Source organism: Dendronephthya gigantea, unplaced genomic scaffold, assembly GCF_004324835.1.
Source record: "Dendronephthya gigantea isolate DGI-Jeju-01 unplaced genomic scaffold, DenGig_1.0 000150F, whole genome shotgun sequence".
NCBI lineage: Eukaryota > Metazoa > Cnidaria > Anthozoa > Malacalcyonacea > Nephtheidae > Dendronephthya > Dendronephthya gigantea.
In genome coordinates, this window is record NW_021163160.1 from 385,587 (window position 1) to 412,203 (window position 26,617).

At 36.9% G+C, this 26,617-nt stretch overlaps 3 protein-coding genes and 1 long non-coding RNA gene across 9 annotated transcripts in view; 3 read left to right on the forward strand and 1 right to left on the reverse strand.

Annotated features, from left to right (window-relative positions):
- LOC114537104 (L-amino-acid oxidase-like) overlaps positions 1 to 7,377 on the forward strand; it is a 30,367-nt gene extending 22,990 nt beyond the window's left edge. The window contains exons 2-7 of one of the 4 annotated variants that reach the window (XM_028558238.1): positions 3,136 to 3,548; positions 4,176 to 4,337; positions 4,670 to 4,773; positions 5,133 to 5,701; positions 6,251 to 6,741; positions 7,185 to 7,345. In XM_028558238.1, the coding sequence (XP_028414039.1) occupies positions 3,140 to 3,548; positions 4,176 to 4,337; positions 4,670 to 4,773; positions 5,133 to 5,177 (720 nt within the window). In that variant the 5' untranslated portion in view covers positions 3,136 to 3,139 and the 3' untranslated portion in view covers positions 5,178 to 5,701; positions 6,251 to 6,741; positions 7,185 to 7,345. Of the gene's footprint in view, positions 1 to 3,135; positions 3,549 to 4,175; positions 4,338 to 4,669; positions 5,702 to 6,250; positions 6,742 to 7,184 lie in introns of all 4 variants that reach the window. The other 3 variants (XM_028558234.1, XM_028558236.1, XM_028558235.1) reach the window with 3 other exon arrangements.
- LOC114537107 (collagen alpha-1(XVII) chain-like) overlaps positions 1 to 26,617 on the reverse strand; it is a 101,930-nt gene that overhangs the window by 56,640 nt on the left and 18,673 nt on the right. The window contains exons 1-2 of one of the 2 annotated variants that reach the window (XM_028558245.1): positions 15,835 to 16,037; positions 14,635 to 14,688 (exon numbers count right to left, since the gene is read on the reverse strand). The exons of the other annotated variant lie outside the window; for it this stretch is intronic. The gene's annotated coding sequence lies outside the window, so the exon portion shown is untranslated. Of the gene's footprint in view, positions 1 to 14,634; positions 14,689 to 15,834; positions 16,038 to 26,617 lie in introns of those variants that run through there. 2 annotated transcript variants of the gene reach the window in all.
- Positions 16,860 to 26,617, forward strand: part of LOC114537106 (collagen alpha-1(XX) chain-like) — a 34,354-nt gene continuing 24,596 nt past the window's right edge. Inside the window, exons 1-3 of one of the 2 annotated variants that reach the window (XM_028558240.1) lie at positions 16,860 to 17,004; positions 17,403 to 17,456; positions 18,202 to 18,243. In XM_028558240.1, the coding sequence (XP_028414041.1) occupies positions 16,888 to 17,004; positions 17,403 to 17,456; positions 18,202 to 18,243 (213 nt within the window). In that variant the 5' untranslated portion in view covers positions 16,860 to 16,887. The remainder of the gene's footprint in view (positions 17,005 to 17,402; positions 17,457 to 18,201; positions 18,244 to 26,617) is intronic. The other variant, XM_028558242.1, reaches the window with a different exon arrangement.
- Positions 19,155 to 20,621, forward strand: LOC114537110. Its single transcript, XR_003688554.1, has 4 exons — positions 19,155 to 19,250; positions 19,690 to 19,725; positions 20,076 to 20,111; positions 20,518 to 20,621. It is a non-coding gene; the product is annotated as an uncharacterized LOC114537110 (long non-coding RNA).

Here is a 26,617-nt window from a genome sequence, read left to right on the forward strand (position 1 = left end):
ACTCCTTTTTTCGCTGCATTTTACGTTGTTTTTCTAGTCGATTTGCCCGAATTTGCCGTGATTTAGTTGCTATGGTAACAATATCTGCCATTTCATTGGCTGTTTCCCGACTAGGATATCCTTTTAAGGAGTTGTTGACGTATTAAAATTCTGAAATGGCTTGTAGCCTTGTAGATTGCAGAAATTATAGTTTTTATATAGTTATTTGCTAATTTTTTTGCTTTTTTGTGTTTCATGAAGTCAATAATGTAAAGGTAAAAAATAAACACGTTATATACCGCAGCTTCAGCCCGGAGGCAAAAATCTGTGCTCTCGGTCTCGAAAACTTCCCTAGGCCTAAGGCAAAGGTTAAAAAATAAACACATTATATTTTACCGGCAGCTTTGGCCCGGATACAAAAAACTGTGCCGACGGTCTCGAAAACGGAAATAACGACCTCACAGCCAGAAATAACATATATAATCAATAGATCATCGTCAGCCCTGCCATTTTTCCCTATTTTATGGGGGAATGGCTTTGATATACAGATGAACAGAACAGCCTTATAAACTTGAACTTAAAAGTTAAATGCCGTAGGAAGAAACTTTATACATCGGGATGAAGAAAGCGATATAAGTTAAAATATAGGGTTTAGAAGTCAAATTATATTAGTGGCACAAACATTCGTAATTTTTACAAGCCTTTTCCGCCTTTTTCACTCCAGAGTTAAATCAATTCACGTTTATAAGACTAAAATTTATAATAAACTATTAACCCGCTCCTCTTGTGCACGCCATTTTGAATTTTATTTAACTCCAAAAAGAGAGTTGAATTTTTATCACCCCCAAAAAAGGGTAATAGGTGAGTTAAAATAACTCATAAAAGAGGGTTAGATTGCTTAACTCCCCCAAAAGGAGTTAATTCTGCATAGTTAATAAGGTCTAAAAATTATTAACCCCTCAAAGAGAGTTATTTTTACTCCAAAACTATAGTTAAATTTTTAACTCCACTAAAAAAGGATAATGGGAGAGTTAAAATAACTCCCTGAAAATAACAGTGTATTATTTGTAATAAATGTACAATTCTTATTGATTTCTGCAGTGTAATGTACAGAAATTTGGCATTTATCTCCTTGAACACAATTAGATGCTGTTCAAATTTACAGAGATCCTTTTTGTGCTTTACGGAGCCTTGATACCAGAAAATTCGTTCAGGCATGTGAAATTGTATTCCTCTGTCTTTATATCGCTCTTCCTGTTTACTTCAATTCAAGCTAATCTCGAATGACTCCGTAGTAGAGACTGTGAAGCAAACAAATAGCTGGTTATTTTGCCTTGGACGGCTGAAAAGTTTAGAATTTTGGTATTTAGTTCTGCTACGTGAATTCCGGGTTGCTAATATAATATTGGGTAGATGTTTCATTGTATTACTGGCCATTTACATATACTGATATACAAACCTTGTGTGACAAACTATTTAGATTAGCCATTGGGCTATTAGAACTATAACTGTTTGAAAACAATATCACAAATTGTTAAACAGCGAACAATTCACCGTACTATCTATAAATCGAATCGTAACCACCAGCTGCCGCAGCCCAAATGCAGATCTAACCTATATACTTGCATCAATTGTCGAAGGCCGTAGATATCCTGATAGAGGCGAGGCCAAGTGAATTTACACTGCAAAAGTACAGGAAACAGCTAGGTCTATACTCTATAAATCATTTCTGCATGGCCACTACATGCATATATATAGCAACTTATAGAACCTCAAAAAACAAAGAACGAGGAATCGGGAAAGAAAATTGGTTAAGGAACGAGGAATGAGAAATTGTAATGAGAAACACCGGAGACTGTAGAACCCGGAATAGCATCCGTTAATAATTTATACAGACTTTATTCAGTTGAGGGATATACGGAGACAAATATCAAATCGGATATATGCTGTTTTGAAAATGCGTTACAAAATTTTACCATTGCGTCACTGGCAGGAGCTAAACTCGACAGTTTTTGTTTTCTTTATTGTATTTACTCACATCGAGAAACTCTATAAAACTGATGCATGAAACCTGTATATATAAGGCCTGTTTCAGTCATCAAACTTTTATTTGCACAGTCATATGACCTAAAAAACAAAGACTTTAGCCCCGTTTACACTACAATCAATTTATTGGCACGGCACGGCTAAAATGTGTACCCGTGTTCAATTTCATTAGAGTTCGCTGTTCAGACTACCCAAAATGAAGGCTGGGCACGGATGAATTGGGCACGGGTACCCATTTCAGCCGTGCCGTGCCAATAAATGGAGTGTAGAGTAAACGGGTCTTTATAGATGATTAACATTAGACGCAGACATGGATTGTGGAAGTCTAAAACGGGCAATATTCAACTGTCTAAACAATTTTAGATTTCCTATACATTTTGCCGTGGTGTTTCGTAATTCGAATATTTTGATTTTTAAAGACGAAAGCTCTTCAGACTTCAGCGCCCTTTATAACAGCAGGCTTATTACGTGCAAAAGTAATCTTGATTTGCCTATTCCAAAAAAGAGCTTATTGGCTTTTGAAGACGATATGTGCGTATTTCATATTCAATACTGAACACTTGACCATCGCTAGTGCACAAAGGCAAAATGTCAAGCTTAGCAACAAACCTTTCCCCTTTTAGCTTTCAAGCACGCAATGCGTGACGGTAGTTGATTATCAATCAACTTTGAGTTGCGATATCGTTCTGCTTAGAAGCGATTTTGTTTTGTAAAAAAACCTTGCCGATTTTTTTTGCTTTTTCGTTAAACTAAATCGCTCCTGAACATATACATGGCGAAATGACAACTTAAATTGTAATGACCTTGATAATCAAATACTGTCACACATTGCGCACTCAAAAGCTTACAGGGGAAAGGTCTATTAAATACTGCAGCTACAAAATTAATGCGTTCATATGTCTCTAAAAATTATCTATAATATGTCTGTTGTAAATTTGCTAAAAGGATGGTCCTAATACGCCTCGCGAGATTAAAGTCTGTGGCTAAAGGTTTTCTGTTAATAAACAGATCGAATTTATTGAATTAGCTGTGTATTACTTGACAAGCTGGGGGCTTTATTATAGGTCTCAAAAGCTGACATGTCAGAGTCTTCCATTGTATCTTTTCTAGGACAATGGCAACATCTTTTCTTTTAAACAATACTCACCTTTTAAAGGGAGTGAAACCATTTAAGGAGAGAATGAAAGAACAAGCCACCAAGGTCATTCAACAGAGTGATTATTTAAAAGATTTTATGCTGAAGATCCAGAAAGAAGGATTGAATGCGGCCTATTTGGAACACGGCGACTGTCCACCTGGCCCATCTCCTCCAACAATAGGCGCATCACAGGAATTTGTTTCACCAAAGGATGTTGAATATGACGTGATTATTGTTGGAGCTGGTATGGCTGGTCTTGCCGCAGCGTATGAGTTGAAGAGAGCTGGGCTAAATGTGAAAATCTTGGAGCAGACTGATCGTTATGGTGGAAGAGTTTTCACTTATGGGGAAGATGCAGGCCTTGCACCCGGTCTATTTGGCGAAGGTAGGCTTAAAAAAAGACCAAATTTCTTTGAATATTTTAGTGAACGTCATATTAATTCTTTTGATCGAAATTCTTCTTTATTTTCCGCATGATTAAATAGTCTCAAATTCCTTTTGAAGTAAAAATGTTTTACACAGTTTTTACTTGTACTCACAAGTGTAGAAATTATTTTATAAGGCAAACACGACCACCAATCCACCTAACGTTCTTATAAAAATAGTTGGAGGTCAGGAATTAAATTGGTGGTCATCCAAAAAATAAAATTTCTGCCCGACATATTTCTTTTGAAAATGCGAATACATACAAAATAAATCCGTTGCTTGGAACGAATATATGAATGAATATGCACCTCCCAACTATCCCATCTATATAGTTTAGTCCCTGTGTAGAACTAGTTTACTAGTGCGCATGTTCTCGCCTCTCGGCAAATGTCAACATCAATTACGTAATTTATTCTCCAAACTCCTCCATAAAACTGATAAAATCTGTATATAAGGCCTCTCCAAGTCATCGAACTTTTATTAGCACATATGACCTAATTAAAAGAAAGACTTTAGCCCCGTTCACAAGGAAAACACTATAAAGAAACTTTGCCTTACCATACCTTAAATTTTGTTATATTTTTAGCCGGAGCGATGAGATTACCTGGTGGTGTGGGGGCACCAAATGATAGAGCGCATTTTCTAACGGATGGATACGTCACTGACTTTCAAATAAGCATCAAAAAGTTTCCAAACTTTGATGAAAATGGCATTTCCAATATTTACGGATTAAAGGAAAAAACAGCAAGTATGTGATGTTAGATTGAAAAAAATTGACCTACAGTAGCATATCATGTAGTACACATAGTATATCATGTAGAGTCATATCCTTGTCATAATGTCAAACTTCGTCAAAATGTGGATGGTATGTCATGTCACTGGTATGAAAAGACGTTTGATGTATTGTTTTTTCCCAATGTCATCTAAGAGAAATCACTATTGTCCTAAGGTTAAACACATAGCAAAAATTTAATGACGTCATTGTCGTGAAGTCTTTCTCGTTTGGTGATGAATTTTTCATCATATGAATCAACTCTCTAAGTGATGAGAGTAAAATTGATCATCTTACCGGTTTTTTAGCCTGGGAAAAACCCACTTCGACACTGTTTGGCCAAACTGGAGGAAAGGAATTAAGACGGGAAGCAAGAAGAAAGGAGAAAAGGACGTCGTTATTGACAATATTGGTATAATATCCCATTTCAAATTCGAATGTGATTCGAATATGATTTTTGTGCTCAGATACTCACGACCCAGCCTAGTCTAATGTGATGTAACACGGAACTTTTACTTCATTTCTTTTTACTAGTAGTTGCTCTCCGGAAAGACAAGCATAGATTGGTTTGGAATTTTCAGTACCTATAGCCTTAGGAATAAAATATTATAATTATTGGCCCAACACTTTGTCAGGGCGTCCAATTCTGCAGCAATGATATTCAGTAGTTTCAGCAGTAAAATTAGATGTGAACCTGATACACAGTGTTATGTTTCCTGTTTAAAACATCATCGTCGTTTAATCGTTTCTTTCGTTTTTAACAATATTTAGATGATTATTACAGCAAGACAACCGGCGTTGTCACCGATCAATTGATTGCCTGGTTGAATAAAACAACCACCATTGATGAGGAAATCGCAGTTTGGGATCGCTGGATTGACATTTGGAGCCAGTTTACATTGGAAAGCTTTCTGGAGAGCAATGTTAAGGTTATTCGCGCAAAATTGGAAAGCGAAGACGAAGACGGGTGTAATAATCTCGATTCCTTAGACATTGACATGCTTGAAAACCTTTTGCCTTGGTCCGACGATGCAGTTCGTGGCTACTCGGTGTTTTCTTACACAGAGCAACTGGACCAATCATTGGTTCAGTATCTTCGTGATCAACTTGGGAACTGGTGGTCACGTGATATGCATACCTTAGTTGGTGGTATGCACAGCTTAGCTGAAGCATTCTTCAGTTCAAAACGATCGAAGCCATTGATTTCTGATGATTTGAAACATAACCAACAAGTTTGCAAGATATCTTATTTTTCCTCGCCCTGTGACCCTAGCAAGGATTGTGTCATTGTAACCTGCTACGCGTCAGGAAAAGATCCAGAAATTACGTACAAAGCACGGGTAAGTCGACGAAATTATTTATCTTTAGCTTTAATTTGTATGTTCCATATCTCTATTAAATGTGGTATAACAAAACAATAGACAAAAAAGTGGCCTTCGGTCTAAACGTCGAAAAGTGTGTTGCCTAATTTAGAGAGTTGTTATACAACATTAAACATTTGATGCGAAGTTCTTCCCCCGCTGCTCCCTGGTTATATTAAACTTATCCGCATTACTGGCAAGTTAAGTTACAAGGGTTTGTTAAAGCTTTATGCAATGATTTCTCGCAGCTCGTTTAACTTCCACGAATCATTGTTTGTTTTTTGTTTTTTTGCCCATGCATTATATCCAAAAATCATATTTGTAAATATATTCTCTCTCTAGATTCATTGAATTCATTTTCAGTAGCTGTCATTTCTTAATTGTAAATTCCATTGTGAAGTAACCTGAAAGTCTTTATATCGTAACACGCATGAAATTGCAATGAAGAAAGTTAGCATAAGAAACAGCGTGTGTTCACTGTGTCTTTTTGCAGTTCTGCATGTTCTGATTTATCTAATTTAAATCCAGGCTGTAATCCTCACCACTCAAGTGAACATACTGCTACAAATTACCTTTGAACCAATTCAAGCAAACACGAAAGACAACGAGGCCCTGAGAAAGAATCTGCAAGCTATTGAAGACATGTTCACCGGACCTGCCACGAAGATTATCCTGCAAACCAAAACCAGATTCTGGGAAGACGAGAAGTATGCAATCAAAGGTGGCTTTTCTAAGACCAACCTACCCATCGGTCAAATGCATTACGTGAAGCCGGATCCTGACTATGTCACGTCCACCAAGCAAGGAATAATTCTGATTTACACCTGGAAAAATGAAGCACTGCTTTTTGGTTCCTTGAAAAAAGAGCAAGCAAAGAAGGAAGCCATGGAACAAGTTGCAGAAATCCACCCTGAAATAGAAGGAGCAGTTGAAAAATGCATTGTCCATGCTTGGTACAACCAACCCTCTTATCAAGGTGCCTATGGACTCTTGAAGACCACTCAATTCAACAATATCAGGTATGTGATATGCGTAAGAGTATTACAGTAATTATACACCGTAATGCCCATGTTGTTCGGCGCCGTTATTATTGTCGCATTTTGTTGCCAGAATTATCCTATGAACCAGATCTAACATTATGGTTTCATTTGCGTTTAAGACGATTAGTTTTGGTTAAGAATTGGATGACAATTTCCCTGCCTGAAAAATAGGTCGTGGCGGGTAGTTCTTGCTCTGTAAACTGCATTTCTTATATCACCTATCGTAATATGCAGTTACTGAGTTTCATCGGATATTTCCAAACTTTCCGATGCAAATTTCTTGAACTATTTCCTTTTTCGAGTGCAATTTCCCATTCCTATAGGTGGTAAATGGTAGGCACACCAGATATACGTAGAATAAAAATGGTTTCTTCGATATTACCGTATTTTGTGATACAAATATAATTTTTTTTAACTGACAGATATTTATGGGAACCAATGGGAAATGTGCATTTTGCTGGCGATAACATATCATTTACGGCTGGCTGGATTCAAGAAGCTTTGGAAAGTGGCTTCAAATCCGCCTATCAAGTTTATGCACGTCACATGAAGAGAGTGAAGTTAGGAAAAGAGGGAAAGATTAACTAAAAGCATAATTTATTATTAAAGATTTATGGTTAAAGATACAGCATAATTACTTTTTTAGTTAATGAGCATGGGATATGAGTATGAGGGAAGGATAAATTGAATGGATTTATGATATTATTTTGAGGGAGAGTGATTTAGATTGAATGTTCGTATTTGTCAACTTTAGGTGCCTCGGCTAATTTCTTTACTAAACCAACTTTTTTGTGTCGTTTACCCCATCTTGATAAAATATATAATTTGTCTTCCAATCTAGTCCATATTTCTCTCTTCTATACGGACAGAAAATAACGTTTATAACGTACGTTTCGAGGCAGGCCCCTTTATCAGAAACGATCAAATCGTTAACCTCAAATATTAGCTTTACATGAATTAAACTATTAATTAGTAATTACATTCCGGCCTCTCTCCTGAATTTTTCTTTTTCTTTTTCTTTTTCTGAAGACTTAAGGCGAATTGCTCTACAGCGGCTCGAACGAATCGATAGCCCAACAAAGAACTCAAAGCCGAAAGCTTTTGAATTCTTTGAACATTTTTACCAGCAATGAATATGTTCAATGCTGAAAACACGGGATCCGTACTCGTATTATAATATAATGCGAGCATTTGTGAACACCACATAAAGCCACGTAAGCCTGATATTTAGTGCAAAGTGTTTTCAAAGTTTCAAACTTTGCAACACTGTGATGAGTGACAAAAATTCAACGAGTCAGATTTATTAAATTAGTAATGTTATTTTAGTGTCAAAATAGTTACAATTATATCATAAAAATAAGTATAAGCTTATGCATCTGAATGAGCTTATGCATCTTTAACCTGAAATCTTGGGAATCCGTAATAATCGTTAATGTGAAACTAGGATCTTTCATAACTTCTTCCTTTCCTTCAAGAACTATATAATCCTTCCCCTCCTCTTGGCCAAGTTTCTTGAGGTTTTTAATTGCTTGGTCAATGTTTCCCTCGCTACTCTCAACAGTGGAATCACCGAACCAGAGACAACCTGTTACTTGAAGAAGACTTTCGTCGTTCATCTCTTTTTGGAGCTTCATCCACATATCGTAGGTTTTCAGGGCAAGATCGCACAAATTCATTTCGGAATATGCTATGCGGTATTGTCGACTGTATCCAGGACTTGAACCGTGTGCGTTGGCAAAATTGTTAAACTGCTCGAGGAGAAGAACTTTCTTTCCTTCTTTAACACTACATTCGTAAGCGGCGGCGAGACCCATAGGTCCTCCAACAATAATTACGTCATACAATTCTTGCATCGAGCCAAATGAATAGATTGATCATGCAGGAACGTTTTAGAACAATCTAAATGTAGAAAATGATTTTACTGCTAAATTCGAATTCATCACAACCAAATAGTTCATTTCCTTCTTTCGTTTGTCATTCCAAACTCGTTCCTCGAGCTCGCGAATTCCTCTGGCGATGAAACAGAGCTCTGGGTTAGACAAATTTAGAATAGATAATATTTGGTCGTTCGCACCGTGAATGTTTTAATACAAGATATAAATAAATAAATTAACAAACCAGAAATTCCGGCTTCTAGCTTAGATTATCTCAGAGCCCTTCCTCGCGCTGTGGGAAATCGCTGGCTCGAGCAACGATCCACGATCCTGAACCTTAGACCCTAGATTGCCAGGACAAAACCCAAACTAAATTAATTACTAAAGTTCATATCAAAAAGAAAAATTGCGGCCGCAGATGTGAATTACAAATCTTTACCTAAAAGTTGGATGAATGTTAGACATGACAGTTTTATTCAGAAATTTCTGGGAGGTCAGGGTAAAAGTGTGACATTAAAGAGGTGAACATAATTGTACTGGTGCAGTCTAGACTCTAGAACTAAGTGTGCATTCACAGCTTTTACATACATTTTTCTCCCTTAAATGTAATATATACATTTAAAAAAAGGTATATAATATAATGCATACTATATTAAAATATTTTGCGCTGTTGAAACTTAAATTCGCCTCTTTAAAGTCATAACTAGTGTACAGCAAGACTGAGATAAGACTTATTGAAAGCAAATTATAGTTCATTTAAGGTGGCTCCCTAGAGTTTTGTAAAAATTCTAGATAGTAAGTTTCTTGTTGCGAATTAAGCGCCAATATTGCAGAGTAAAGATCAATAATACTTTTGATTATATTGTGGAGTACTTTAGAGATGAGAAACTGTTGACGGATTAACTATGAAGGCCGTTGCTATGGAAACAGCGAGGTTTCAACATGGCCGCTAATTACAATTTAATTGCAATTATTTCGTGAATCCTTCGGTGAATTTTTTTTATTTTTCACTGAATGCTTTGCAGGTCATTTAGTAAACGACCGGACAATTTTAAAAGAAAGTTATCGATAGGATTTTTTTTTATTGCGTAAAACCATATTTTCCCCCTTTAATTTTTTTTGTATCGATAACTTTTTCTTAAAATTGTCCTGTCAATTACTAACTATCTGGAAAAATGTTCAGTGGAAAAAGAAGACATTTCACCGAAGGGTTTGTAAAATAATCGTAATTTAATGATAATTGGTGGCCATATTGAAACGTCATTGTTGCCATGGCAACAGCTTCTATGATTGGCCAATCAATATTTTCTTATTTCGAACATGGTACTCAATACGTTAAAGCTAATTTCAATCTATAGTTTACAATGTTGGTGCTTAATTCTGTATCATCAAACATGCACTTAAAAAAATTCTCAAAACCCTAGGGAGCCACCTTAAACGATAATACTCCATATTTAGGCAAATAACAGTTTAAATGTTTAGTAGGTAGCGATAGAGGCTTTGCTTCTTGCAGAAATGTCACTTTGGATTCGCCATGCTAGTCAGCTCCGAAACTTTGCAGATCTTTAAGACCGAAATTTAGGTAGAGTGCAAATTTCTTGCAGGTTTTTGGCAAAGCATGTGCCCTGTCAAAATGTGCTGGGATAGGTTTTAGAGTATCAAATTGTTCATCAGTAATTTCACCACGTTTATTAAACTTTGCCAAGTTTGTTGCATTGGAAATTTGGAGACATTTAGATATTAGGTTAGCCATCTTATACCCACAAGTTCGAACCACACGTCTGTTTATTCTTGATTCTCGCGACCCTGACTATACTGCACGGTGAATATATGTCTGAACGCCATAGTTGTCTGTTACTACTTTATTCCGAATTTAATATCGGTTCATTTTTGTTTCCGCATAGCGACCTTGACACAACAGGTCGCGAATATATGTTTGAACGCCATAGTTGGCTTTTTATGACTTTATTCCGAACTAAATTATGAGCTTATTCCAAACTTAAACACCTGAACACTATAATTGTCTGTTTATTTCGAACGACACGTCTGTTTATCGCGACTGCGACTGTTAATGCCTTTTTAACACTTATTTACTCCGACCGACGAAATTATGTTTTGTGGACCTAAGACTTCCAGTTGTAAATATTTCACAGGGCCTAGCTAAGGCTCGGTAGCAATTAGATGAAATTCATTCGATTAACAGCTTCGTTTACCTTACTTACACGATTGGATGGTTTAATAGGTGTTAGCTCTGCCGTTCGCGGGGGGGGGGGGGTGGGTGTGTCTTGGAGCGACCACTGTAACTTGGAGCCAGTTGAGATCGTATCTCAAGCTTAACAACCCCCTGCCAAAAGAAAAACGTACCTGACAGGAGTAAGAAAGAAAAAAAAAGAAATTTACTTATAGCACTCTATCACAACACCGCGGAAAAATGTCTGCGTACGCGCCGAAGTATCAAAATATTATGGTAAATCTAAATATCAACTTTTGGAACAAAACATGCCCATTATTTGATGAAATATAAGTTAAGAAAAGGCAAAAATATACAAGACGGCCAGACAGAACATAAATTAAAAGCCTTCTAGCATTTAGAGTATCGAACTGGAATTCACGGTAAATTTTCCTTTTTTAACGGGGTGGCTTTAGAATATTTTTCGAAAACGAAAGTTTAAACCTAAAAGTTAAAAAAAACCGCGGAAAGTTAAGCTTTCTAATATATTTAAATTTTAAAATACATCTTAATTTTCAATCATTGAGAACACGCAAACGTCTCGTATCTGGCGACATATTTTTTTTTAATAAAACGTGTCTCAATTAAAAGTTCTCTCTGGACGTTTTTTCTCTTAGTTTCTATAATGCAGTGTTTATTTATGCCCTCGAAATATGGATTTGAAGACACGAATGAAATCACTCCTTTTTACCGCCATTTTTAGCCTTCGGAAACGTTCGGAACCGCTTTTTAATTATTTTTAATCTCACTTACAGGCAGAGTTGACGCGTGCGCAGACGTTTTTCCGCGGTGTTCTCTATCACAAGCTGCTGCTGTCGACTTTATCGCTCGTTCGCAGATGCGTTGTTAATGCCCTCTGCAGGCTCTTCGGTCACGTGACGTCACGGCCGAACGTCACTTAGGGGCTGTTTACATGAGCCCGGTTACCCGAGATTCAACGAAGCGTGAGATGATTTTGAGGTATTGAAATGAGCAGATAACATTTAATATTTATCTTCGGCCTGGGTGGCAGGCCTAGCTAATGGGTTGGTAAATAATACTGCACAAACAAACTAAAGAAGAGTTTGATGATATACAGGGTGCAAACTGTAAAGTGTCAAAAAAGTGACATTATATCAGTTTAGACATTTATCCGAATGTTGTATATGATGCTTCAGCGCTATATATAGTAATCCCAAATGTAAACGGGCCTTAGAGTGTGTGTGTGTGTTATGTACATTTTCAAAATGAAATCTCATATTCAGAAATTCAGGATTCCTTCTCTCGTTGCCAACTTATATTTCCACTCATTCGCGAATCTTTCAATCGAACAAAGCTATTTTGCTTGATTTTCAGAATTCGATCGTATAGCAGATTCCCCCGTGACCGGTTACAACTCAGTCAAGGGACTGATAATTTAAGCGAAAATAATAAGATATAGCTCGCAGGTTTCGCAGGCATAAGGTCGGTTTTCCACTAGTGATAATCGGAAGGTTTCGCAGCGACTTCGAGTACGATATTCGTCATGCATTCTCGCGCGTTGTTTTCTTACGCCATCGGCCAAAACTCGTCGTCGCCGGGTTATTGAGAACGAGTTTAGTTGGTAAATTTCACACTCGATGTACTCAAAATTTCGTACAGTCAGAAGCAATCATCTGAAACAAATTGCTCAAATACAAAAGAATAAAGTCCAACAAAAACCGTCGATGGAAAACCGGCTTAATAACAATTAATGACCTAAATGCAGTTTTCCACTAGCCTGAATTTTTCGATGGAACGAAAGTTTTAGCTCGATTTCTCTTCAATCGTGACTGGACACCGCCAACTGAGCTGCTGATTACATACCATATGTTTTCCTCTGACAGCACAATAATAATAAGGTGGAATTGGTCGAATGCTTATTACTGGCTATAGATTTCCGGCTATTCTTGTTACTGCATGAGACCGTACCTGTGCCTGTGGCCGTCTTAAGTTTTTTTCAGAGTACATTTTGTTTAACAATTTCACAGTAATACTTGCTTTTTGCGGTAGGAGTAATTGAAATGTCAGTTATTATCTAAAAGCTGTGATTCGCCAAAAACACATCCGATATTAAGTCCCCATGCACCCTGTATTAAAATACGATATTAAACCGCCGTTTGACCGTTCAGGTCAGGTAAGAGAAATGATAGTGCATGCCCTTTTTGAGTAAACCAGAAATGAATTGTGTGATTTGCTTACGATATATAGGATATTTGTGTTATTGCATGCCTTTGCAGCACGTATACACAGACCGTACGGCTTTTAAGTTCGTTAACTCGTGCAATACACTTGAATAGAATGAATACATGCAGGCATGTATATCCTCTCAATGCCCTGGTGAACATCTAAATCATAACAACATGTATGCGGGAAAAATTAAACACATACCTGAAACTTCAGCCGTTGTACAATATATACTATACCATACAGGGAATAACTATAGAATACCCCGCCATCGAAGCAATGCCTTTGATCTAACGAACCTACAGCCTACGCCCCTTTTTACGCATACATGTTAGCCCATATATGCGCCAGCAACCCTACACACTTAGCTTCTCGCCTATTGGCCTACACGCCCATTGGCCTACTGGCCTACACGCCTACTGGCCTACTGGCCTACACGCCTACTGGCCTACACGCCTACTGGCCTACACGCCTACTGGCCTACACGCCTACTGGCCTACACGCCTACTGGCCTACACGCCTACTGGCCTACACGCCTACTGGCCTACACGCCTACTGGCCTACACGCCTACTAGTCTACACGCCTACTGGCCTACTCGCCTACTGGCCTACTCGCCTACTCGCCTACTGGCCTACACGCCTACTGGCCTACTCGCCTACTGGCCTACACAGCTAAAAACATAACACTTCATCAAAGACCATTTTATTTTATTTTTTCCCTCTTCATTATTGTCGTTACTTCACATCAAACTGTATAAAAATCCAATAGCTAGCAAATATTAACCATGTGCGTGCGACGTCGACCACGAAAAGCGGCGTCCAATACATTTAATACTTAAATTACAATGCATTCAATTAATTCAATTAAATAAATATCTCCTTGAAACCACAACCCAAAACCCAAAAAATAACATTACTGAAAAAACACAGTAACAAGATATATAATCGACACGCATAATAAGTAAATTTTTCAATTAAATTTGAAACAGATTTTCGTCTACGAAGCCTTTGTCAATAAGAGATCTTTTCATCCCTTCACTCACACTCCCATGCAAAGGTTGACTGAAACGACTTCGATATTCTTCGCAACCAATGAGGTCGTTACCATCAGGAATACATTCTGGGCTTTTCTTTATAAAAAACATTGTTTGCGAAGCAGATCTTGCAGTGCGTAGACAAACGACCTTACCATACCCACTTCCTTCAAGACTTTCTACCGCCTCTTGAAACTCTGATGGCGCCGTTGTTCTCAGTCTTCGGCTCGTAGCTTGTTTGAAACCTCTTAGGGTGACAACAGGTCCTGCAACTCGTAGTACAGCCACCTTTCGCTCCAACACCGTCGGCTGTCTTTGTTCTTTTTCCACGTGACTACCACAAACCGAATTAACAAACTATGTGAAAATGTGAACAAAACTATTATGCATGCAACTACGAAAACTATTACGTAACTGTTAACTATCTTTGATTCATGTCAACGTTATTATCCTAAGTTAATATAATGAAGTCATACACATAAATCAATTAAAAGAAATGCACATATTAACCTAAAGAGTCGCCTTGAAAGACTAAGCTTATTTCACGCACCTTTGCTCCTGGCACACCAGGTTGGCCATCGTGTCCATACAATAGTTTAAGTGTCTGTTAGAAACAAAAATGTAACAACATTTATATATTCTTTAAAATCTCATATTATATTTAAGATTAATCTCATATAATATTAAGATAATTTAATGTGATATCTATATAATGTGACCGCTTTCCAGATGAGAACTTTTAAAACTTCTGCCTGTAGTTTGTGCATGCATAACATTCAATATCTTGTATATTTATCCAACGGCAGCATCAACCTCGTACCTAGGGTCTTTTTTCCGTGCTCAGACTCTGGGGTACGTCACACAGAGCATTTTTGTCAGTTATGGTTTCATATATTCCATTTGCGTCAAACTAAACTGTTTTGGCCTTTGGGGGGAGCAATTAAAGCAATTACGATCAACAATACTGTCTTGGAGAAGCAATTAAAGCAATTACGATCAACAATTGAATTTCATTTAAACGCGCGCTTAAAATGATAGTTTTAAAATTACAAGAAGCTCTGGTGTTTTGTTTTGGTATAATTTTAAATACGAAAGCCATTTTTGTTCCATACTGCAGTGCAGTACAGGCTCCAAAATTACAAAATAATAAGCGTAACAAGCGTAATTATTTCAAAATTACGCTTGTTTCAAAATTTGAAACATATTTTAAACATATTTTAATTCATAATAAAATATGCGCAATGCATATATATGCAATGGTACTATCCAAAACTCAACTAAAATGTGAATGACTTTGTGAACACATAGGACTGGTCAAATTTGAATCTGTTTTCAACCTATGACCACATAAACCAGACAAATTTGACAAGTGATATTGTCATTAGCATGACAACTGACCAGAAACTATGATCTAGGTAAAACTGAAAATGTTAACAATTGATTTGTTACAATACGTATTTACATGCAGTAAATTATTTAGCTCAGGAAAATTTCTCAGGATAAAAAGTAAAAGGTATGATTTCTCACGCCAGTCCTTGAGCCCCCAATGCTCAACGCCAAAATAATATCCCCGATACAACTTTAATTTTTGACTGTCAGCCGTTCGTTTATTTTCAGAAATGTTGAAATTATTTTTAAAAATGAGAAAAAATGCATCAAAACAGCAAATTGAAATGTAGGTTTAACACAATCGAGCTTTGATAAAGTGGCGCTATATACTCAAAGAAGTGCACATATTATTTATACTCACATCAGCTCTTTGTGCACAAATCGTTTTTTGATCAGTCGTGTTGACACTGTTTCCTGACGCAGCAACGTCGTTGGTTATCGACATTAACAGAAGAAACAACACAATTTCATTCATAATTATCTCAGTCTAAAACACCACAGTATCGTCGAGATGGGCTAAAATTGCTAAGTGAGGTGTTTAGGTTAAATATATTGTAGGTGCCAGAAGACCCTGGTGACCCAGTGTCCGGTGATGACAGCGTGAACGCATTCAAAAATTAGAAAGAAATTAGCATAGGAAGTTTTTTGGGTCAATTATAATCGTCTGGTAAACATGCTGTATTCGATGATGGTGATTGATTAATGTTATTAATATGATCGCAGTCGTGGATTCATAGTTCAAGCGAGGATTATTTTCTTCTCTTTTTATATATTCCTAATACACTGATAATCAACTCTCTAAAATTTAGTTGACAGAAAATATAGAATTTTATTCTTAAAATTTTTATAACTAGGGGCCTTGAATAAAAACCTCTAAAGGTTTCTGGTAGGCCTTTAGCCATATATTAAGGAATTTATATTGTAAATAGAGCTAGGTGATGTATATATGGGCAATTAAATTTAAAAAAAAGGGTTCATAAATATATTTGATGGTTCATCGATCATGCACTTATCTCGAAAACTGCATTGAACTCGCAATTCACGCTCTTTTGCATCAGCGCGTATAGTGTACGATGTAAAGCAACATGCAGTGCTAGGAAAATTCAGTGCGCGATCGGTATACTTCTTGCGAAATTGTTTATATTTCTTCCTCGAGCCTCGAGCTTCGACCCTCGTTAACGATTGAGAAAGTGCTATCCAGTTCTCAACGTCAAAATTTCTTCCGCTTTTTTATAGCCCTTAATTCAAGCTTGTGTTGATAACGTGCCTAATAAAATTTACCCCCTGTTGCACTTTAATTGATATCATGTCAACACCCGGAAAAATTGTTTTTAAAGATCTTTCCTATCGGAACAAATCACTGTACAAAACAAACTGAGGGCTTGAACGAGTTTATGCTGAATACACTGTATTTATGTTTTCATTCGCCATGAAGCTCGCAGTGCAGTTTATTTTGTTTGCAATAGTATTTAAAGAACATGTATCAGAAAATATATCAAAAGACAGCGTGGTCTGTGTTAATGAGGATGAGGTTTGTATAAATAAACAGCTATTGTATAGTACAACACAAGACGCAATTGAAGCCGGTTTTGAAATGACGCTTACTTACTGCATGTGCTAGATTAGGTAGGTTTGCGAAACAACCGGGTTAAATTTAAATACTGTAGCTACGTTTTGCAGGACACAAAATGGGTTTTAATTGATTTTAATCTTAAGTAGATTCTGATGACCCCGGATTCTAATCACGAAATGAAGTTTTGTATAAGACTTGAAGCCAGATTGTGCATTCGGATTAAAAATCGCATATTTTACATGTAACAGCTGCGACGGCATTCTCTTGAAAAAAAACTTTGTCATTATATATTATTATTAATCCAGCAAAGTGCTTTTAATACTTGCATTTAACCTTTGTTTTATTTATGAATGCAGATGTTAAACGCTTTAAAAGGAAGAGATGGTCCAGCGGGTCCGCCTGGATTGAAGGTATGTTGACTAATTTATTACCAGAGTGTATCACCCGGATCGGAGGTGATATTAGCGAGTTTGAGCAAGGAAACGAAGTACGAAGACGAAGACGAGGACGTGTTTCGGCCGAGGTAGACTGGGAATAGTATAGTCTTCGTCTTAAGTCTTCGTGCAGCGGGATATTTGAATTGAGCAGTTCTGTCAAAGTTATACGACTACGAACACGGTACTAATTTTTGTAAAAGAGCTGAATACGAGATGGCTATTTTAGCAATGTTTTCAGAAGATTCTTTGGAAGATGTTAATGCTTCTTTACGGTTTAAAAATCTCAAACAACATTTATATTCCATACAAGAACTATTCAAGATTTGGCTTGAATATATCTTACTTTGAAAACTTGGTTCTGACCACAACGAACTTTGTCAAAATATTCGTTCTAAACCAAGACAACAGGACGAAGACGTTAAACCCTCACCGCTGACCTTAAGCAGAGTATGCGCAGATGATGCGCAGACGCTAAAAAACTGTGATGTTTGTCTTCGTCTTCGTACTTCGTTGCCTTGCGCAAACTCCCTATTATCTAATTGTGCATCAGCGATGCCGGCGAACGAGTGCGATGATTTGTCGCACCATCTCGGAGGTGTCCGAGCTACCGTTTACGTTCGTAATCGAAACTTGCTTTTTCGATGGCCAGTGGGTCATCGTCGCTTATATTGCTTTGAAGGAGGAAATCAGCATTTCGCATTTGTGTTACATTTTATAGGGTAATCGAGGTGAGCCTGGTGATCATGTTACCCCAACTCAAGTAAGTCGTTTTAAGAGTTTAGTTAATTTTAGTCGATTGTAGATTTTGTACCGACTCAGATAAAACTCAGTTGTCAAGTTTATATTGCATCGGTCTATAGTGTCAAAAATATTTTCGTCTGCCGACTAAAATAGCAATTTTACCGACTGAATCTCAGGCTCCCGTGGCTCCGGGCCTGATTATATGGAAGGACGACTTTAATTATTTTTAGGGTGATGAAGGGTGGCCGCGGGTGTAGATGGCCAACCAGGGCGTAAAGGAAGAAAGGTAGGAAGTTATTTAACGAAAATGTCAAACCAAAATAAAGTTGGGATAAAAATTTATCTTATGCATGTTTAAAAAATTACCTTATGAATATGAATCATAAATCCCAAGGCCAAGTGTATATTTATAATTCAAGGACGATTTTACTCGGGACTTGAAACTTATACCGGCAACAATGATAAATGCTGTACACAGGTTCATATTCATTTTTAACCTGATATTTTGATAAACTTGATTTCAGGGGATCCGTGGAGAAACTGGAATGACTGTGAGTTATATGGTTTCAGTAGTTTACGATATTTCCAAAACATTTCCAGAAACGTTATTAACAATGAGAGCCAGGCACCGCTTATAATTTTACAACATTTTCAGTATATAGACTCCGAATAAATTTTATCTTGCATTTATATTACACCAAAGGTTATCGCATAGTTATAGGAACAAATAATGTACACTTAATGTATGCTCCCGAGGAAAATAGTGAGTTTTGTTTTCCCAAGAGTCTGAGACTTGAGGGCCGGGGCAAGCGGGCAACAATTTTTCACTTGTTTCCCTGGCGGGAAACATTACATTTATTCAAGTCATGTGACTACGAATTAACCAATCACATTTAAATTACACAGCACCGATATATATAACAATCATATTATGTTATTAAAGTAGTAGTTCGTGTTTCGATATATATCGCATTGCAGGGAGCTCCAGGCCTTGATGGCATCAGCAACAAAAAGCGAGGTATGAAGGTAATATGTTTAAGTTGATAATCAATAAACATCAATAATATGGGACTATATAATTTCGTGTTTGACATCACTCGTTGAGTTTACTTGTCTGTTGCACGAAGTATCAATATTGTGAAAAGCGGAGCTAATCGTAACTTTTTATATGATGTTATTTATTTAGAATATAGAAAATATAACTGAAAATAGACATGTGTCTGCATTGCTCGTTTCCTCCTAAAATTAACTGAGAACAAATGAGCTGCTCTACAGGCTATAATTTGAATGCTATATATGCGCATTTATATAACCGTGGTGAAGTCCGCTAATTCAAACTATTGCATGCATACATGTTCATTTTTTCCATTCCATTGCAATGCACTGAAAGCCTTTTTAAGCTTAAAAAAATTAACTTTGCGTGTTCTCCTGCGATGAATAGTTATAATAATATTATTATATACAGGGTGAGCAAGGAGTCGTCGGAGAAATGGGAGTGGAGGTAAACATCGTTGAACTTCAAATTTTCACTGTGATTGTAATATTTTAGCGACACTTTTGTCCGGAACAAGGTATAGCCCGCACCCTTTCTGGGCCTAGGGTAATTATGCCGTCAGTAACCTCGTCCTCTCGACACAACTAATTAAAGTAAACTGTGATTACATCATCTGTCCATTACAAAAGATGCAATATCTGAGCTATAGGTGGCTTAAAATCAATCCGCATTGTTTTTATATTGTTTTGTATAATTGTCTATTATAGTCTAAATTACGGTGCACCTAGTTCTCCAGTCGTTTTTCTTCTGAGGAAATTACAATATCAGTTGGAATTGACCGGCTCTTTCTTATTTAGGGTGACGCTGGATATGTAGGAGCCCTCGGCTGGAAGGTAAAATCACAGAATAAACATACCAAAAGTCTCACTTTCTGCATTTGGCGTCCGAATTTTTTTGAGAATTGCGTAGAACGGAGGACGCGTGCGCTTCTGAAAAATGTCGATAGCGAAAACATTAGTAATTCGCTCGTTCACATCAATCAACAGAAGAAAATCTCATTGAGTCGCATCAAAATTATGGATATGTGGTATGAAGGTAACAGTATATGAATGTAATGCGAATTGATAGGATATCGTACAAGCAACATCATTAAGCTTTCGATTCATTAGTCTCGCCTCATTCCTGCGCGTGATACCACATACAAGCATTAGCATTCTGCATCTTCTTCTGTTCAATCACCGACTACTCATGTGACTTAGTCGTTATTTATGTTTGCAATATTGCTTTTCATATTTGTAGGGCGAGCGTGGATCACCTGGAGAAACAGGCCCCAAGGTGAAATCTTTTGAAAGCGAAGCATTCATTCTAGCATGCAAAACTGGAAAGATCTTTCTTTATGAGCTATTATATTTAGCACGTTTTAAGAGCTATTATTATTTAGCTCGTACTACTTACTTTCTTTATGAGCTATTATTAAGCGCGTATTATTTACTTTAAAATTTAGTAGTGAAGTAGAGAAGTTGTTTAAATTTTACTTTTTTCTTTATTCACTCCCGAAATTCGAAATGACAACCAGTATATTACTGTATATGACATGTTTATCATCGACTTTCAAGATAAAGACTTGCGTATAACCTTATCACTATTGTTATATTTACATGCTGTCTTATGAATATCCTCGATATAATTATAGCTCATAACTATTTTTCGTAGTCAATGAATTTAAATAGGAGGTAAAGGTAGAATCGGCAAAATTTTCATGATTGGCCTAAAATAAGACCACGGAAAAATTGTCCTTTAAAACCAATATATCTGACATTCTTCCCACTCCAATTAATATAGATAAAAGAAGAGGTCTTGAAGTCTTTATTGAATGATTACTATGTTTTGGAAAACGCTTACTTTTACGATCTCTATCGCGTAACATCACGTGATTTGACTGATGGTAGATCAGATACTGGCGGTTGGGGAAGCGAGACAGCGAAGACTGGGAACTATATAAGAGCAAAATATTTCTATCCTGTCTACGCCACCTCGGTTACGTTAGCCGGAGGATTTATACCGTCTTGGGGCCATGAAACCAGAGAAGATTATGGTTATATGGATTTGGAATATTTTTCGGATGAACGAAAATGGGAAAAGGTAAATGAGTTGTTCTATAAGGGATATAGCAATCAATTGCTCAATACGTTAATGCACATAACACAGATGTAGAGTATAACAGAAATATACATACCCCATAAATAGCTAGCTAGCTTGCCTATGCCTATTAAACGGCCACATATCTGAATATCGTTATTGAGCAAATGAAATACATAAACTAAAAGCAAAAAATGTTACATATTGTATCAACCTTGCTCCTATATATATAGGATATTCTCTTGGGGAGTGATATTATATATCAACCCCCATAATACAAAACATATACAAATTATAAACATATACAAAACATATACAAAACATACTACAAAACATATACAAAACATAATATACGAAACATATATAAAACATATGCAAAACATATACAAAACATATGCAAAAACATATACAAAACGTATACAAAACATATACAAAACATATACAAAACATATACATGTTTCCTTTTTCTAGATTGCTAAAATTAAGACTCCATTTGGAAACAGAACGGTCACTCGCCATTTTTCTGCACCAGTCACAGCTAAGTACTGGCGCTTGATCTCAACAGAGAATAAGTGGATCGGAACAACAGAGTTCGCCTTGAAACCTCTCGTGAAACCATCTGGGGTTTAAACTTCCATAGTGGCTGGACTTTTCCTCTATATAGATATATGCTAATTGTATATTGAATTAAATAAGAATTAAATTTGTGTATTTAGTATCTAGTTAACATATGCAATACTATATGCATTGTTATGATTAATTGTCAAATAATTATAATGTCTGTTATTATGCATTTTGTGTGTATTGTCGTTCTTGATTGGTCTGAAAGCACCAGTTAATTCTCAATATTCTGTATTTATATTGTACATTTAAATAATTTCAGCTGCTGACGTGCTTAGACTGACTAAACAGTTTTTAACATCTTATGCCACGTTAAATTTCCTGGAGTAACAAACAATTATACAAAACTCTTTATCCAAGCATTCATTAAGAGTGAAGCCGCGTTGTTGTCCTGGGGCCTGTTGAGGCTATTTAGCCCGTTAACTTAAACAGAGGATCTAAAACGAATAAATCGGATAAAATAAACATCTCTCTTCTATTGAATGAGTGAGTTTAATTATTATATGAACTGAATATGTAGACTAGTTGTATATAAACAGTATCTTTGTATTACGGGCTCAAGGTTAAAAACATGTAGTTCGATTGTTGAATATAACGATAGACTTGCATTCTATTCAATTGAACTTATTTATAACCGCCGTTATACAAACGCCCCCTGTGTCTATGCAGAATTGACGATTGGATTACAGGTATATTAGGATGCATGCCTTGTAATTAAGCCAAAAAAAGGGAAGAAAATTTTCCTTCAAGTGGCTCAAACCGCAGTAAACAATTGTAATTAAATAGGTGCTAAAAACATCCTGTTTTTTGGTATCCTGGTTTGTTGACGCCGATAATGATACAAATATTAGGTTGCATGCACTGATAGATTTGTGGCATTTGTGTTTGTTTTAATTAATTTATTATCACAAGTATAATTTTACATTGTGGTTTTTCATACGCACGTACACGCGCACGTAAAATTCTAAATCCTTATAACACGTCAAATTTGAAAAATCTAGGTTTAGAAATCGAAACAACTTAGTCTTCCGCATGTTTTAGTATGGATTTGTTGACCCGTTTGTTAAATAACACCATGTTGTTAAATAATAACTTTTGGAAGCATTTAAATTCTTCCACACGTAAAAAGGCGCGAGAGTGGAAAGCTGTTTGCAAGTGAAGTGAAGTGGAAAACAGCCCTTGGCTAAATAGCCTAAAATATGATCTCGATCTCCTTTATCACGCTGCATTTCATTGACATTAAGATAGCCTAGAACTCGAGATATACTATTGCTTGAGTCAGGACTCGAGCCAGGACTCGAGCCAGGACTCGAGCCAGGACTCGAGTCAAGGACTCGAGTCAAGGACTCGAGTCAATTAACCTTTCTCACGCAATGCGACCAATCCGCCATATTTGGATGATATATAGTTGATTTTATAATAAATCACTTTATGAAATAAAAATTGGGGGTAACATAACTCGTAACCAACAGGCAATTGCTGTCCAAAATATCGGATGAAAAACGTTAATTTTCATTTCTGACCATTGCATGGAGAATAAAAACACATTGTGTTTCTATTATCCATTGTTTTAACTTTCAAATTTTTACGATTTAATGGTGCATGCACCGTAATGGTAAAAGAATTAGCCTTTCTAACGCTATGCGACCAATACAATGTTGCTGACTAACTAGAAGTTTTGCATAGTTCTGTTTCAGTTGAATTCATTTAGCGATTTAAAAATTGTGGACTCAAAAAATGGTATCATAAAAAATCACATTTAACGAATTCGGAAAAATTCTAGTCTGCTTAAAACCTGCTGCACACGAGAGCAACTAGCCGAGCTAATAGTCACTCGTGGCTGTTGGCGTAAGCAAATTTTTCTCTTGTGCGGACAAATTTTAAGCGCTTTTGTTCATTCGTGGCACTTTATTCTGGAGCGAATGAACAAAAGCCCTTAAAATTTGTCCGCACACGGGACACGCCAGCAGGCACGCGGGAAAGACGGCAATAGAAGTTTCCATCAGTCATGAGTCATTTATTTGGAGCTTGTCGGCTCGAGTCCTTGGCTCGAGTCCTGACCTCGAGTCCTGACTCGAGTCCTGGCTCGAGTCCTGACTTGAGTCCTGACTTGAATCCTGCCTCGATATTTAGGTACCCCGCTAGAACTCTAGAAGATATACAGGGTGTCCCAAAAAAAACGCAACCACTTAAATATGCAAGAATATTAATATTGTTCGGGTTTGCACCATAGCTCAGCTAAAATGACCTTTAGCATTGTAAATGAAGGATTAAGAGCCATTTTCAATTCCCAGAGGTGCTTATATCTATTGCGCTTTAGAGCTGTATTAATGTTCTGCATATTTAAGTGGTTGCTTTTGTTTATCTTAATTAGTTTATATTATTATCATAAGTATAAATTTACATTGTGGTTTTTCATACGCACGTACACGCGCACGTAGAATTCTAAATCAAATATTTTAGTATGGATTTGTTGACATATGCGTTAAATAACACCATGTTGTTTAAATAACAAGACGCCAATTCTGGCGGTTACTGCGTCGCGCCAATCGTTGCATGCAACTGTGCCCCATTTCCTGTCAATATTCATTCCTTTAGAAAAATGTTTCTTTCTTAAGTTTTCTAGTAAATAGAGCACTTCGTACAGAATATACGGGTAAAACTGCATTATTGGTGCTAGGCATATGTAGCTAACGATATACGTGAATAAGGCTGAGTTTGGAATCATGTACTCTGGGAATCAGTTTGTACTGAAATTCAATAGGATCGGTCTGGCCGTTTTTACCCTTGAGGGGAAAGTGCGGTTTGATTGAAAAATGGCATAGAATGGCATACAAGGCTTTCATAGCATACAAGGCTTTCATGGCATACAAGGCTTCATGATTCATGTGATCGTTGTCTGTAAACCCGTTTTAGTGTAGGTTTACCATCATCAGTGTGTGCTAGTGTATGCAGAGTGAGCATATCAAACAAGACAAGTCGAGAATCCAGCATTATGATTACCTGTATGTATTTTCTCGAACGACAGACGTCTAGATTTCCTGCGCTATCGGCCATGCACAGCGACTGACACAGCGACTCGTGTACGTGTTATTTTATATGACGTGTATCGTGCATGCTGTTTCCTGCTTTTGGTTCGCACGACCGGAGTTCGAATCCCGGCGACAACAAACTTTTTCAATTTTTTTTTTCAGTCAAATATTTCTTTTGTGGGGGTTACTAGGCTTAGGTTACTATTTGAAGTGTGTTTAGCACAAAAATATTTCGATACGAAATCAAACGAGTTCAAAATACGACTATCTTTAGTTGGCCTGCGCGGCCAGGTAGACCGGGTCGAAAACGTAAAAAACACAAAAAAAAACAAAAAAAACATAACACCGACGGCAATTTAAGACTGCGTTCGCGCAGTGCGCGACGCAGTAACAAGACGCCTACTCAGGCGATCACTCGGGCTACAGTTATCTCGTAGTAACATGGCATGTTCGTGACGCCCGCGCGAGAAACGATCCTAGGACGATTTCGATTGGTTCGAATACTTCGTGCCTCCCACGGGTGATTTTTGTAAACTCGCAACGCAAAAGAAAAAACGGAGCCCATTTTACAACTCGGTCTACCTACGGTAGCCCGAGTAATAACGTAAAAAGGCGCGAGGGTGGAAAGCTGTTTGCATAAGTGAAGTGAAGACTGAAGCCAAGTGGAAAACTAAATAGCCTAAAATGTGTACACGATCTCCTTAAAGAACATTATTATTCTCAATTCCTATCTATATTTTAGTCTATATTTGATTTATCAACGTCATTATTATTTTAGCATATTTGAGATGGTGTTCCGTAAGCTGAGCCAAGATCCATAAAAGAAATCGGAAGCAAAAATTGGAACACAGAGAAATGTCCGTCAAACTTATTATAACAAATTGATATAACATGATCGAGTAAAAGGATTAGTTTCTCGAAGACAAACCTGCTTGTTAAATAGAAAGAAATTTTCCTCTATTTAATAATTAATTAATCAGCTATAATATCCTGTGTCTGCTCTCCCTCGATTGACTTCTCAGCCCACTCAGTTTTAACTTCTAATTTAATACTATATCAAACTTTAACTCTCGACACTCGTTCCTTTTTTCTCGATCCTCTTTCCTCGATCCTCTTTCCTCGACTAATTAATTTTCAAGCAGATAAAAAACAGGAAAAGGTGGCATTGAGATATTTGAGATGTGAGAAATCGGACGAAACATATGCAGTCCTGAACTAGGTTCCAGTACTAAACCTAGTTGCCAACCTATATGGCTCGATTAACTGCATGAGCAATTAAAACCAGAAAAGGCCATGCTGCTGAAATATCTCGGGAAACAACGAGGGAAATTCCCGTTGACCCTGCATTGTGTGAAATTAATTGCTTTATTATTTAATCATCACGAGCGTCGATGTTGATCTGCAGGAGCTGTCAACAGGGTCATTGACATTTCCGTATCGCAGACAATAATAATTTGCAAATTTCTTCCCATTGATATATACTTGTAATTTAAACATTGAGTCATTGAACATTTATCCGAAACAAGCAACAAGATCAATCAGTGTGGAGTTAAAATAATTTCATTCTCGAGATGATTGTATTTCTTATCTTTCTCTCAAGCGTCTTT